Source organism: Oreochromis niloticus, linkage group LG11 (genome assembly GCF_001858045.2).
Source record: "Oreochromis niloticus isolate F11D_XX linkage group LG11, O_niloticus_UMD_NMBU, whole genome shotgun sequence".
Taxonomy (NCBI): domain Eukaryota; kingdom Metazoa; phylum Chordata; class Actinopteri; order Cichliformes; family Cichlidae; genus Oreochromis; species Oreochromis niloticus.
This window is the reverse complement of record NC_031976.2, coordinates 32,505,267-32,517,936: the sequence shown is the minus strand read 5'-3', so window position 1 is coordinate 32,517,936 and position 12,670 is coordinate 32,505,267. Positions and strand designations below refer to the sequence as shown.

Genomic DNA, 12,670 nt, shown 5'->3' with positions numbered 1-12,670 from the left:
GCTGATGCCTCAGTTGATACTATGTGACACTGGAAAATGTCACATAGTATCAGCTGCAGTGGTGCAGCTGCATCATATTTGCTGCTAAACCGCAAGCCATCTTGAAACCCACCTCTCCCCAGCTTCTCCTCCTCCTTTGCTGCATCAGACCAAAACAATTTATTGTCACTGACCAACCAAACAACACCACTGTCTGGATATTGCTGCTTCTGATTTACTGTGCATGCAGAGAAAGTCAGAGAGGGCCCACACTAGAGACATGATGACAAATATAAGGAGGTAAATAAAAATCTTTAACTATAGTGGTCCTCTCTGAACCAAAAGTAATGATTAACAGGGTTAATATTACATGCACAAACCTTGAAATTGATTAAACAAAATTAGTTTTTTTTCAAAGTACTACTATCTAATTGTCACCAAAAGTAGAAGATAACTAATCGTGTGTCCACTTTACATAGTTTAGCTCCTTTGCTTTATCATGGATGAATGTAAAGTGCACTACTTTATAAGGATTACAGCATATACAGGAGAATTTTGAGTGCTACTTCTTATCATATTTCTGTTCCAGCTTGGATCACGAATGATCCAAAACTACTTTTATCTAGAAATGCACCAGCCAGTATTTAAAAAAAAAAATCCAGTTAAAAATGCCACCATAAAGTGTTTACCAATTCCAGTTCTGTGCTGTTAAAATCAGATTAAACTGCCCTTGTCTCAAAATACATCACTTTGTGGAAGTAATGATACCATTTCACAGGACCTTTAAGTGATGCTCTGGTGTTTCTGAGCTCTGTGAGCAGCAGCAGTTACTGTGGTGAGACAACTGCAGCATAACTCCATTACCTCACATATAATCAGAGTACAGACAGCTGACTAGCTGATTAATGGCTTTACTCTGGCAGGCATGCCTGGATATAGATGCTGCCCAAGAGCAGAGCTGCTATTAGTGGCACTCGCGATATGAGGTTAGAATAAACAGAATCAACAGTGCTGTCAACAACATGGCCGCATCTGAATCAAGCTGGCCTGCTGCTCCTCCAAAACCATCTGCGTTCAGGCTGGTTCAGAATAGCAACGTTTTTAACATATATAGTGCATCTGCTGCTGAAAGAACTGTGGGGAGAAGGAACCGAAAAAAGCGTGGGGTTAAAATGGGAATCTGTTTTCTATTCTTGTCAGTCATCAGGTTATTGAATCAATGCGTTTATAGAAGGTGGCTTTTATGGCTGCTAATAGATAAACTAGCGGTTAAATGTTTACCAAGGGTCATATTATTTCAGAGGCCAGAGGAGTTCAATTTTCTGGAAATCTGTCAGCAATTGAACACTTACATCTTTCTTTCCTGTAAAGATAGATAAACATAAAATGCAATTGAAAAAAGTAATTATGAAAGCAGTACCAAGTAAAGTTACAGCACTGATTCGTGAAAATTCTGGCATTAGCAATGTGATCAAGCGAATACTGATATCGGGAGCTAGCATAAACAAACACTTCATTTGAGCCTGTGTGTACGCAAAGGTCATTCAAATGTTTGGAATTCCAGATTTGCCTCAACTTTAACCACAACGGGTGTTTGTCTAAGCAGAATCACACCAAGTGCCAAAGGCCATAAATACAGTGTAGTAAAAGGCTTTCGCCATTTCTTTTGTGAATGAGAATCCCGAGTTTCTTCCAGCTCAAATTAAAACAAGAGCTGGAGATTGAGTGGTTCAGTCTTCTTTAATTTGCTGTTACTCCCAAGATCAGTGTCTGGAAAGAGCAACATCAAATTAATAAGGTCTCCTTAGTAAAGATGGCATCAGCACAGACGACTGCTGCCCTTCCAGTTATCTTTGAATCATCCTTTCATGTGGAAGTCATGAGGGGGAAACTATGAAAATATCCATAAAGCTGGTCAAACAAAGTGATATTTCATGCTGAGGCTGACATTTCCAAGCATGCAGTTGGTTCTTCTAGCATTTTTCTATTGTGATCTTTTTCTTATTATGCAATATTACAAGATCTATCTTATTCGTTTGGACACTACAATTACAGTTGCAGTGTTCAGACTGTTGAGGCAACAAATGGCAACAGTGCTCGTCTTACATCCATTTCATTCTTCAGTGCTTCTTTATAGGAAACATGCCTCACTCACATTGGAACATTTTGGTTGAACCTTCCTCTGGAAGAAGCTGGAGGTCAGAAAATGGTTGACCAAGATGACCTTGTCTGACCAGAGTGAGGAGTGAGGACCGTGCCGGCCCTGTCCTGTGGTCAGGGACAGCCACTTCCCTTTGGTAACAAGGGAAAAAGCCTATATTCCTGAGCAAGCACTGCACCAGATGACTATCTGCGACCCCGCAATGTTCCATAATAACAACCCAAAGAGGCTGGAGAAAGAGGAAATGAAAGTAAGTGGAACATTTTTGAGACATAAAACTGATTCTGCAGTTCAAAAATAAAATAATTCCGACCGAACACACCACAGAGATATGTCACAGTATTGGCGACATTCCTCTGCATCATGTGACACTAAGAGGACGACAACAGTGGGAAAACTTCATGAGATCGCCTTTCAGGTGTTATTGGAGGTTATTCAGCAGACAGAATACTTCTTAAAATCAGTGCATGTTACTTAACTCAGTTTTCTTGGATTGTCAAAACAAAAGTCTGGAGCTTTGTGTACATGATAGATGGACTCTGCACTTTTCCAGTCAGAAAGTTGATCCTTGCCCAGTATTTTTTTTTCCCAGATCAGGTAGTGGTTTAGATTTATTCTGTCCCAACAGTTGAACTGAGAGACACAATTAATAGGACTGCCAATCTCTGCCTCAATAATTTACAGATACTTTGATTGAATCACCGGTGAGCATCCAGACAACATAAAAGCTTATCATCATCATCAATACAGCTGCTGAGCAGCTATACTGATTTTCTCATTTTTCAAATATGATGCAATACAATGACACAAGCTGATGTTTTTGTATTCATTAGCCAAGTCTTATGTTGCAACTTTGGCTTTTTTCAGATTCACTTGTTTCTTTTAAGTTACTAAACTTTTTTAAAAAATGCTTTTTTCTTCTTTCATGCATTTCCCATTTAGAAGGAAAGCAGGCTTTTTAAACAGATGCCACATGGACTCATGAGTTCCTCAGCTCACAGAAAAATATGAGCATCCTGTCATCCTTCCAGGAAAGTGTGGTGCAGTCCCAGTCCATGTAAGACGAGGTAAATTGCATCTGTACTTTGACACTCGTTTTCATTACCAGGTCATTGATCATTTAAAGGTTTAGTGTGCAGGTGATGCTAACAAGAAACGAGGATCCCTCATGTCCCTATAAAAATAATAAAGTAATATGTGTGCATCTAAAGCTATTCCTCAATTAAACAGTGTGCACTGAAAAAAAAATCCAAGTTACTCATCTTTACAGGCACTACAACAGAGGTTGCCGTGTAGTTTTTTAAAACTTGAATGCAGTATGTTCATCATTAATAGTTACACCAGACACTGAATGTCTGATTGTAATTTACCATCTTAGACTGTATTCCAAAGTGCCTAAACTCCAACTTACACAAAGACATAACCATGATGGTTATATGCCTTGCACTCTGAAAGTGAACAGTAAAAGTCAAAGTAAAATTGACCACCAGCATCTTGAGCTGATGTTGTCAGTCACCTCAAAAGCACAGAGGCCAGTTCAGCTGTGGCAGAAAGTTTAAAAAACACAGCTTCTGTTTACTCAGATTCTAACATCAACACAGAACCAGTGGACTTTCATCCAAAGCTATGTGGACTAGACAGCGGTCAGCTTGATGTGCCTCTGACACAAATAAACATCAGCGCAGGCCACAGATAAATAGCTCTCTTCCGATGTGCTGAGTGGCAGCTGAGCATCTGGCATGAACATCAGACAAGACATGTGGAGAGGCCTTTTTTGTAGAGCCACTACTCTACAAAATTCTTTGACATGTACATTTTTTAAAGACGTATTCTGCAGGACGTTGCTACTTCTGAGACATGACTTTTATACAGCCTGCTGCTGCGACAGCTCTGGGTTAAGACCAGAGTCCTCTGGAGACCATGGCCTCTCACATCTGCACAGCTCTAAAGCAGCTGGATGTAACTCAAAAATAATTGCTTCCTCTACAACATCCAGAAGAGCATGATGTGCATCCTATCTTCACGACTCCTCCCTGTGGGGACGGCAACTAAATCAACATTTTACAGCCATTTATCATCAGCTAACTTTGCAGCTTTTGTTATTACTTTACATACTGGCCTAACAAGCGTAAGGTCACCAGTTTGATCCCAAGAGGAGACTAATCCCTTTGCCATTGTGTCAGGTAGAGCATTCTGTGTACATATAAAAAAAAAAAAAATGAAAAAAAAAAAAAAAAATCTACTAACAATCAAATGAACTTATAAAAAGCATCGTCCTGGTCAAGGTTGGTGACTCCTGTCAGTTTGGATTCAGGTGTTTGTTATAAAATTTTTACAATGAGCAATTTGTGAATAGTAATAAAACCCTTTAAAACATGTATCCAGGTTAATGCTGCTGAGTTGTGAATCACTCAGGTTGTCATAGCAGGTAGCTCTGCTACCTGCTATGACAACCTCTTGTGAATAAGGGAGCAGCCAAAAGTAGCAGAGTGATTCACAACTCAGCAGCATTAACCTGGATACATGTTTTAAAGGGTTTTATTACTATTCACAAATTGCTCGTTGTAAAAATTTTATAACAAACACCTGAATCCAAACTGACAGGAGTCACCAACCTTGACCAGGACGATGCTTTTTATAAGTTCATTTCAAGCAATGTTACAAAACAGTGTGGATCTAGATATTTGTGCAACTGAAATTTTTAACAAAAGTTATGGAACACAAGACACATCTTGCAGAAATAAGCCATGGAAATGGACGATCAACCCCATCTGAATGACCTGAATACCTCAGGTCTATCCTTCTGCCAATTATGCCAGTTAGTGATAATTCTGTTAAGCAATTATTTGTCAACGACTGTTTTCTAAAGAAATGCAGACAATGAATAAAAACTAACGCACAAGGACAAAGATGATGATGAAATGTATGAACACTTTCTTCAGCTATAAGGAAAATATTGTGGAGAGACTAGACCCAATAAGACTCAATCAAGTTGCGTAGAAAGGTGCGACCAATGTGGAAGTGATGCAATCAGAAGCAATCTCCTTGTGCAGTAAGGTCAGACGGGCACATTTAATCCATCCCTGGGAAACTGCACAGCGTTTTTTTGGGAAACGGTACAACTAGCTCCCATGCTCCGCTTCCCATGAAAATGCAACAAAATGTCAACACGGGACGAAGAGAAGAATAGACACGTGGAAAAATTTTGCATGTGATATCAAGCAAAATAAGACGCTTCGCAAACCAGAGCAACTCAGCAGCAAAAACATCAAATTTTTACCATTTCTATTTTATTCAACTGACTTTAGATTTAGTCTACTACTGATGCTGCTATTCCTCTTATGACAGTTGGGTAAAACTAAATCAAGATGTGTTGTCAATTAACAACCTTGCCCTGTTGGCACAGGTAAGAATATTTAGAATATACACTGCTCATTATGGTTGAAATTCCTGAATAAATAGAATCTCACATTAAATATGTTACAATGTGTCTACATTCAAATTTTTCAGCCAAAGAATTCATGACTATAAACTCGTAATTTAAAAAAAACCCAAAACGAAACAAAAAAACCCAACAGGTAACAAAGGAGACTTTTCCTGTGCTATAGTTTGTATTGACTGACTAACAATGACGAACACAACAGAAGGTGAGCACACAAATTTAAAATCAGGTATGTCGTTGGTTTTTATGGGCAGGTCTCAGAACTTTTTGGCTGCACCCAACAGGTAAAGGAGCAATGGCGTTTTCAGAACACACGCAAAAAACAACAACTAGTAACATAATTTGTTACACAAAACATTATTTTTTTGTAAATTAAAATTTGCACAATAAATTTCCTTCAGCTGTGGGTGAATGCACAATTTGTACCGTGAGCAAAACGGTGGACCCAGTAGTAGCAGAAGTCCACTCCCAAGAAGGTGAACCACCAGGTCCAGGCAGAGTCCCAGGGCAGCTCCACCAAGCGGTAGTGGTTCCACACATGCATGTAAGCGCTCAGCTCACAGCCTCTCATCAGCAAGCTGTGCAGAGGAAAGGTCAAAGCTCAGTGTCGGCTCAAATGTGCTTATGCAAGTACAGCATTCAGGTTGTGATCACGTACAGCTGCGCTCCAAGGGTCACGATAGTCATCTGTTCACCTTGTGTTCCATCTTAACAGAAATTTGTTTAATTTGTAAGTAATTTTGTACGTCAGGTATAACAAAGCCTCCCCTGTTTGAGTTCCCATGATTCAGCCCTATTACTGCTCCCCATTTCAATCCACATTTTAAAACAACGCAGAACTAGAAAAGATTATGTTCAACTAATTTTGAAACTAACTTTATATTTACATTGAAGATGAACCACTGTAAGAACCATTGTAAGAGAACCACCTTAAAACCAATTTCAGTAAGCTGAAGTTTGTTTAAAAAAAATTAATAGTTATATTCAGTTCTGTTGCATTCCCTAAACCTGCCATACTGCATCCTTTTATCACCTAATTTATCTGTTCCCTGTTGGCCTCCTCACATGAACTCACTTTTAACAGGTAATGGCTCTTTAATACAACATCTAAAGTTACAGCACCTAAAAAAAATAAACTAAAAATCCTAAACTAAAAAAAAGTCAGATTGCTCAGTCATATATAAAACACCAAACCATGGTGTTTAAAATGAACAGAAGCCAAATTATGCTTTACTTGCACTATTACTATCTGACCTGACCTGCCTAAACACTCACAGTGGGAGTCTGGAGACCATTCCAGCAGATAGGGAGGTGATTCCATCACTGATTGTGATCACTGGGGCCCCCGTCTTCAGAAAGCCCACCACCAGCTCCAGAACCATCAGTCCCACAAAGAAAGGAGTAGCCTGCGCAGACACAAAATCATGATTCAGCAGTATTACAAACTATGAAAACACAACTGTTCCAAGTCCTCTGTTGCCATTACCCGTTGTGTTGAGCATTTGTTTTGGCAGATGAGCTAAAAGCTTGCAGGACTTTCATGTCTTGTGATCCATGATGTTTGTTTCGCTGTATGAGCCTGGAGCAACGGGTATAAAACCACAACCAATTGGCAGATTGGTGAACAAAAACATTTATCCAAGCACGGCAGCAGTGGAGGTAGAAATTATCTCAGTGGATGAATTAAACATCAGTGCTAACCAACAGCAAGCTTTCATTTCAGTGATGTCAGGCAGAACCCAAGCAAAATAGAATGAGGAGCAAGATCTTATTTTAAGAAACCTAATTGTCTTCACGCTCACTGATAATATAAAGTCATACATGTTCAGAGAGAGCCCATTAAGTCTGTTAGGCTACGTAAGTAGATGGAGACCACAGGTAAACAAGCTACGCATCTTATGTTTCAAGAACAAGTAAAGGGCTGATGTTCGTTCCCTTTTCCAGCTCCATAATTTCATCAAGGACTTCTACTAAATCAACGTTGTATGATTCACATTTCAGTAGAATTCTTACTCATCTTATACTGTGCCTTTATGCAATTCTAAAGTTCCTCTTCTATTAGAAACAACCCACTTCATTATCACTTTAAGGCCATCTTCCCTAAACAATCAAATTTCTTCTAACTGGCTGATCTGCACATGGATTCATCCACCTTTGTATTTAATGCACATTCTGAGCCACAGTTTCACTTTCCATGGAATTCTTTGAGCTGACATTGGGTAGGCACAAGGGTAGGAAAAAAAGAGACTAAGAGCTGAGTGTTTCAAGCAAACTGACGTCTAAGGTTTTAGGTGTCAGGGACAATTGAAAGCAAACCATAGTATGGTCCCCTTAACTCATCCTCCCTCCCATGTTCTGCCATTTTTGGTGGGGTAAAGTTCCTGGGGGCAGTAGACCAACCACAACATCCTAGTCAGATGCCCAAAGCACATCAACGTTTCTGCTTTTGATGTGTAGCAGCTCTACTCTGAACCCTTCCTGAATGACCAAGCTCCTCACCCCATCTCTAAAGGAGAGCCCAGAAACTCATATTCACTACTTCTATCTGTGACCTTATTCTTTCACTCAATACTCACAGTTCACAGTTATCAAGGAAGGTAGGCAAGTACACAAGTACACTGGCCAGTAAATTGCCAGCTTCACTTTCATGCTTAGCTCTCTTCACCACAACAGATGGTACAGCATCCATGTTACTACTGATGCTGCTCTCTACACCCTCTCCACTAAGTCAAGAAGATCCCAATATATTTAAACTCCTTGACTTGGAGCAGAAGTTTGATCCTGAAATGGAGTGCACACTCCACCCTTCTCTGGCTGAGAAGCATGGCCTCAGACTTGGGACTAATTCTTATCCCACTGTTTCATACTCAGCTGCAAACCTTGTGAGTTGGAGGTCACTGCCTGAAGCAGCAAGAACCACCACATAATCTGCAAAAAGCACCAAACTGGAAACCTCCCAACACTTGGCTGTGCCTAGAAATTCATTCTTTAAGTCTTGGAAAACAAATATGGCATTTTTAGCATAACCTCAAATAATATTTTAAGAAAAGATCCTCATCCGCTATGCAAGTTGGTTTTTAGTATTTTTTTTTTCTTTCAGATGAATGTTTGAATAATTTTAAAAAGCGGTTTAAAATGCTCATAAGTCAAATAAGTATAATCTTTTTCATTTGTAATGGTCTGTACATAAACTTTTGGTGTTTTCGCAAGTTGGAAAACACTCATCTGGAAAAATGTGCACTAACTTTTACTCATTTTAAAGATACATAGTTAAAAACTGAAAGTTCACACTTAAAGAGAAACTAACAACAGTAGAAAGAGTTCCATGGGGTAAAATGCCTGGAAATGAATAAAACCTACTTTAAAAGAATAACTTCTTGCATTGTAAGCAGCAAATAGAAAACAGAAAAAGTTGCCATGAACACATGACAATAACTGCTTTGGACAAAACAAATGGTGAGCACCAAGCAAACAGTCAGTGACATGCCTTTATTTGTAACAGTCGTGGAAACCCGTAATAACCTCTTGATGGGTTTGTCAAACATGGAACAAATTAGTGAGGGACGGGGTTAGCAAACGGGTCACAACTATGAATTTGGCAGCGTGTGAGCCCTGCTGCTTAGCTTTAGCTCAAATGTGCTCATTGACCAAGTGACTGCAGTCATAAAGGGGACACATGGCCCCCACAAGAGCAGCAAGGAATGAAAGGCGTGACGAGACCACAGAGGAGCACATCTGCAGGTGAAGAGGGAGGAAGTGTGCATATTCATGTGTGGATTAAAGTGAGAGTGAGTGTGCATGTGTGTGTGTGTGTGTGTGTGTGCACAAATCCCCATGTGAATGATTCAACTTTAACATGCAGGTGTGTGATGCAAGTGTGTGTGAATGTGTGCGCACAAGCAGAGGCGAGAGCGCCACCAGAGACCAGCGATCACACGCAACGCTCCAACATCTGGCAGCAGACTGCAAAGCTGCAGCAAACAAATGGGCTCGCTGCGCAGGCAGACCTCCTCCAAACCCGCTGAGAGAGAGATTATCATTCTGGACGCTGGCCTAAAACCCCCACCCCCCGACATCTTCCCACCCCTCTCCTATCTAGCAGATAGTTTTACCGCTGCACCCCTGAGTTCTTGACAGATTGGGGCAAGATTTTTTCAGCAAGGCAAGCCCATTCTCAAACCACACATCAAAAAACAAAAAGAAAAGCTCCTCTTCATTATTTTGTCTTTTTAATACTTGCATCACCTTCTTTCTTTTCAGTTCTTTATGATCTTGCATGCAGTCACACTGTTTGCAATTATATTTTGAACAAAAAAATTGCACAAGCCTTTTTTAAACTTGAGTATACTTTGAGCTTGTGTAAACTGTTTGTTGTGGCGTTGTAATAATTGTATTTTATCTTCTTCTGAATTCAAACCTACATGGAAAATGACATTTGTGGACCAGATGTCTCTCCCCCCCCCCAAACAGCCATTTTAAAAGGTCACAGTTGAGTGATGTTGGCTAAAAACATGCAGACTGACAAAACACTTTTATCACTGCTGTCTGAGAAATTTTGTGTTTGCATTCAAATCACCAAACAGCTGAGAGAACTGGCGACAACCCAGGAGCCCATAATTCCAAATAACTCCAAAAATCACAAGATTGCGTTGTGATTTTTCCCCCTTTGACTAATTTGGCCTGTTGGGATCACAGAATGACAGTGGTGAAGAATAATTAACGACATGCTGTAAACAGTGCCGAGTCACTAAACTGCTCAGGCACGCCCATGCAAAATTTTAATCACCAGTAAGCCCTGCAGTAACAACAAATTTGCTTTATCACACTTGTTAGTGGATTTTGAGGACTCCTGCTGTGGGGGTAATTGTTCTCCTCCCCTGATTTGCTCATAAAAACTCATAACAAACATGTGTTGTTAAACCTGCACCAGCCATTTGTCACAATAAAAGAGTAATTGAGATGCTGTAAAGCGACAGAAGGAGAAAAGAAAGAACGTTGTTATAAATTTTTCATTAGGCAGAAGTAATTAGATTTATATAAGTAGAGCAGATTGGTTACTGTGTTGATACAAATGTAACTTTTCCATACTTAATGCAATATTTTCCATAGGTTGACCTTTATTACCTTAAACTTCAAATTTCACGTCATATTTACTCATGCACTTAGTACCCAGAGCTCTAAGTGCTCTGAATAAAAACTGTTCAGTTCAAAAGGCTAATTTAGAAAGAAGCAAAACAGACTGTTTGACCTTTTTCTTCTGACGAATACTTCAACTGTTTTAAATATGCCGCGTTTCAGCTGATTGACTCAACTCAAATCGATACTTTAGTGACCAGGTGAAAAGGCTCTGTCAGCTGTATCTGACAAAGCGAGGGGACAATGAGGCGGGTTCAGTATAACCCTAAAACACCAGATGTATTAGTTGTGAACGAGAACGAGGCGACACCCACCTGCTGCACATACTGAGGGACATCCTCCACTTTCTCAAAAGATGATTCATTCGGTGTGAGCATGAAAAACATGGCTCGGGCTCCCCTCGACACCGAATCGTACTCCATGGTTTCAGATCTGACAGCGGCTCACTCACAGCTGCAACACAGGTGAGTTTCTGTTACCTGTGCAGGTGCGAAGTTCTGCTAAACCACTTCAAGACGTCTGCTCACAGTCTAAGTGCCCTGCCCTTCCACCTAAAGTAGGTCGCTTGCGCAATAGAGAGCGTGCGAGCGGATGAGTAAACTTCTCACATCGAGGAAACCGACTCTGCCCGGGTTTAAAGTGGCCGCGGGGTTCTGTTACTGCGACCATTTACCTTTAAATCCCCTTTATAGGACGAAAGTTTACCTTTGGTCAGGCTGATACGTTAGTATCATTCGACGTCATTTTATCTCGCGAGAGTTTGTTTACGCAGCTTACTGTCTGCGTGTGTTGGAGGGTGGAGAATGTTTTTGTGAGCTGATGTGAAGTTATCCAGCTGTTTAATCTTCGCGCACTGTTGCTATTTGTCTGAATGTCAGCTAAAGCTGTTCGACAGGGTTACAGCCAATATGAACTAGACAGGGGGCATTCGGCTCCAGACACTACATATATATATATATATATATATATATATATATATATATATATATATATATATATATAGTTTACAGTTTATATAGATTGCAGAGGCAACCCGAGAGATACATCCAAGTGCAGAAGTGAGTGAATAAGATCACCACACACTAGAACAGCTGACTGTGAGCGCGCAGTTCCCTCAACACATTTCCATTTATTTTGCACTTCTCGAGTCGGGTCATGCTTTAAAACTGGCTGCACAAGCTGATGAATGACTTCTTTTTGGTTTGAAAGAGACATGAGAGGTACTTCCCAAAGTCTGAGCTGCATTGAACAATCAGCTCAGTGTCCTCCTCAGTCAAACTGGGTACATGATTGGTGCAGAAGTGTCAAACTACTGTGAACCGAATCATTAGACAGAGCTCAAACAGCAGTAACTTATTGGGTGGACCTGGACCCTTAAAGGTCACAAACTAAATGTGAGATCTTGTGTTTGCAGGAGACACGTTACTTAAAAGATAGAGACACATACTGCGCATGTTGAAGGCCTGGTATTGATCATGTGAAGGACAAATACACAGTAGCATTGTATTATTTGGAGTCTGTTTTCCCCAATGCATCACTATGTAAATACTGTGAGTATAAATGAAAACTAAAGTTTTATTTTTACAGTCTTTTGCAGTCGTCATCGTGTACACAGATTACCGTATTTCTTTTTTGTGTTGCATTAACTGTTGAGCTGCTGCTCTGTCTGTTGATCATTGTTGGGTTCTAGTGGGAACGTGTCATGACTCACACTTGTTCACTTTTGTCAGGCAGCAGTCATAAAAATGCTGTACAGTCCCACACAAAGTGGGACATCTGGTCACTGTAACTGATTTAAAAATGGATGGGGGAGGGTGGGCTACATGAGGGGGCAATAACCTCTGGGATTTAACCCTTTAATGAGATGTTTTTGTTTGTTTGTTTGTTTAGCTTATTTGAAAGTTTCAGGTTAGCTTTGTAGAGCATCAAATGTAATGAGTAGTTCAAGTTTG

The 12,670-nt window shown here is 40.2% G+C and overlaps 1 protein-coding gene across 2 annotated transcripts in view; it reads right to left on the bottom strand.

Annotated features, from left to right (window-relative positions):
• agmo (alkylglycerol monooxygenase) overlaps positions 1 to 11,169 on the bottom strand; it is a 49,250-nt gene extending 38,081 nt beyond the window's left edge. For both annotated transcript variants that reach the window (XM_003450291.5, XM_005455125.4), the window contains exons 1-3: positions 11,033 to 11,169; positions 6,858 to 6,988; positions 6,009 to 6,160 (exon numbers count right to left, since the gene is read on the bottom strand). In XM_003450291.5, coding sequence (XP_003450339.1) covers positions 6,009 to 6,160; positions 6,858 to 6,988; positions 11,033 to 11,140 — 391 coding nt within the window. In that variant the 5' untranslated portion in view covers positions 11,141 to 11,169. The remainder of the gene's footprint in view (positions 1 to 6,008; positions 6,161 to 6,857; positions 6,989 to 11,032) is intronic.
• Between the last annotated feature and the right edge of the window lie 1,501 nt (positions 11,170 to 12,670).